Raw genomic sequence first — 2,314 nt, 5'->3', positions numbered from 1 at the left:
ATTAAGCAAATCTTTACATGAAATTAGGCTTCTATGGACAGTGTGATGGATATATATAGATTTTTCTTAGAACATTTTGATATGCTATATTGCAAGAGAAGCTAATAATAGCAATGACATTGAAGGGCAAAGCTACAACCTTGCACAAACATGGACAAAATTCATCAACTGCATGATAAATTTACGAGTGGTGTTGAATTCCCCTCTCGCCCTATAAAGGATCGCAATGGAAGATTAAGAAATTCATTCCTTTTCCTAGAGTATTGAAGAAAGAAAGCAACATAGCTGACAAAAAGATGGGCCTGAAAGTTGTATCCTCAGCAATAATATCATTCTCAGTATTTTTATTGTTAGCATCAGCAGCTAAAGCCCAATCAAAAGGTGTCTTCGATGTGACTAAATATGGTGCCGATAAAGATATCACAGAGGTATCTTATATATTTTCTCGCACGCATGCGTTTGATTTTTAAATAGCTGAATATGTAGTATTCGCGTCAGAACTTATTTACGTTTCCTTAGAATTTGAGACCTGCTGATCCTCTCTAAACATTTCCCTTCTCTTTCCATTTTTAGGCATTAACCAATGCTTGGAAAGATGCTTGTGCTTCAACCAACCCCAGCAAAGTTCTTATTCCAAGTGGGACATACTCGTTACGGAAATTGACTCTAGCAGGTCCTTGCAAGGCTGCGATTGAGCTCCAAGTTGATGGCATATTGAAGGCACCGGTTGACCCAAATCAGTTCTCAGGAGGTCATTGGGTTAATTTCGGATACGTAGATAAATTTACATTGTCGGGAAGCGGCACTTTTGATGGGCAGGGAAAGGCTGCTTGGAGCAAAAGTACATGTCAGAAAGATAAAGATTGTGACAGCCTCCCAATGGTAATCTACTCACCATTATGAAGCCTAATTATATGTTATGGCACTACCAAGGTTTCTTTAATCATTTGCCTTTTGTTTGCTTCTAACATGGATCAGAATATAAGGTTCGATTTCATCACCAATGCATTAGTCCGAGATATAACTAGTCGAGATAGCAAGAACTTTCATGTTAACGTCTTGGGGTGCAGAAACCTCACCTTCCAGCATTTTACCGTGAGTGCACCTGGTGAGAGTGTAAACACCGATGGAATCCACATCGGCCGATCTACTGGGATCTACATTATCGATTCAAAAATTGGCACAGGCGATGATTGTATCTCCGTGGGGGATGGCACCGAAGAACTACACATCACAGGAGTAACATGTGGACCTGGCCATGGCATCAGTGTTGGAAGTTTAGGGAAATACCCCAATGAGAAACCTGTTTCTGGAATATTTGTCAAGAACTGCACCATCTCAGATACTACAAATGGCGTTAGAATAAAATCTTGGCCAGCTTTATACGGTGGTGCCGCATCTAACATGCATTTTGAGGATATTGTCATGAACAATGTCCAAAACCCTGTCATCATAGATCAAGTGTATTGCCCATGGAACCAATGCAGTCTAAAGGTATTGCTTTTTTCTGTTACCATAAGGATATTTTCACAGTACTAATAAATTACTGTGACAATATTTTACCCAATTCGTGGCTCAAACACTCCACAATTTATCAAAATCTTTCTTACATCTTATGAAAAAAAATGTTTCAACGCAATTCGCAATTCATAGTATTGACTGTGAAGCAAACATGCTGTGCACTGCATTCCATAATTGGTTGCATCAGGCTAGATCCATAATGCAATTCTGAAGAACGCCTACACAAGCATACTGATTTTTTTATGTTCATTCAGTTCTAGGGAGATTACTAAAAGTCTATTGGGGTCTTAATGTTCTTTGTTTTCTTTTGCAGGCTCCATCAAAAGTGAAGATCAGTGATGTTAGTTTTAAGAATATAAGGGGAACTTCCGCAACTCCGGTTGTTGTTCAGATTGCTTGCAGCAGTGGCATCCCATGTGACAAGGTGCAGCTTGCTGACATTAAACTTGCATATAGCGGACCAGACGGCCCTGCAAAATCCCAATGTTCTAACGTTAAGCCCATAATTTCTGGGATAATGAGCGCATCCGGATGTTGAAGATAGGGACTTCCATCTGAAATTCTTTTGGTTTCGTCATTCGTAGGCTCGTTTTTAGATGGAGAAGTCCATCTTGTAATTTTGATTAAACAGATGAATAAAATTTAATTATTTTAATTTTAAATACAAGATCGCTTGGTTTCTTTTACAATTTAATTTCAATAAATCTTCAATCTTATGTATAAAAAAAAGATGCAAAAACAGTGTAAAAATCATACTTATTTTTTACTCTTATTTTTTTTAATGATTTTTTAA

At 37.9% G+C, this 2,314-nt stretch overlaps 1 protein-coding gene across 1 annotated transcript; it reads left to right on the top strand.

Moving 5' to 3' along the window:
* The first annotated feature begins 296 nt into the window (after nt 1-296).
* On the top strand, nt 297-2,063 carry LOC118036182 (exopolygalacturonase-like). Its single transcript, XM_035041867.2, has 4 exons — nt 297-428; nt 574-882; nt 979-1,494; nt 1,835-2,063. The coding sequence occupies exons 1-4, from the start codon at nt 297-299 to the stop codon at nt 2,057-2,059; spliced, it is 1,182 nt and encodes a 393-aa protein (XP_034897758.1). The 3' UTR covers nt 2,060-2,063.
* Nucleotides 2,064-2,314: the final 251 nt, after the last annotated feature.

The sequence above is a fragment of the Populus alba genome, chromosome 19, assembly GCF_005239225.2.
Source record: "Populus alba chromosome 19, ASM523922v2, whole genome shotgun sequence".
Taxonomy (NCBI): domain Eukaryota; kingdom Viridiplantae; phylum Streptophyta; class Magnoliopsida; order Malpighiales; family Salicaceae; genus Populus; species Populus alba.
This window is presented reverse-complemented; position numbering and strand designations above follow the sequence as displayed.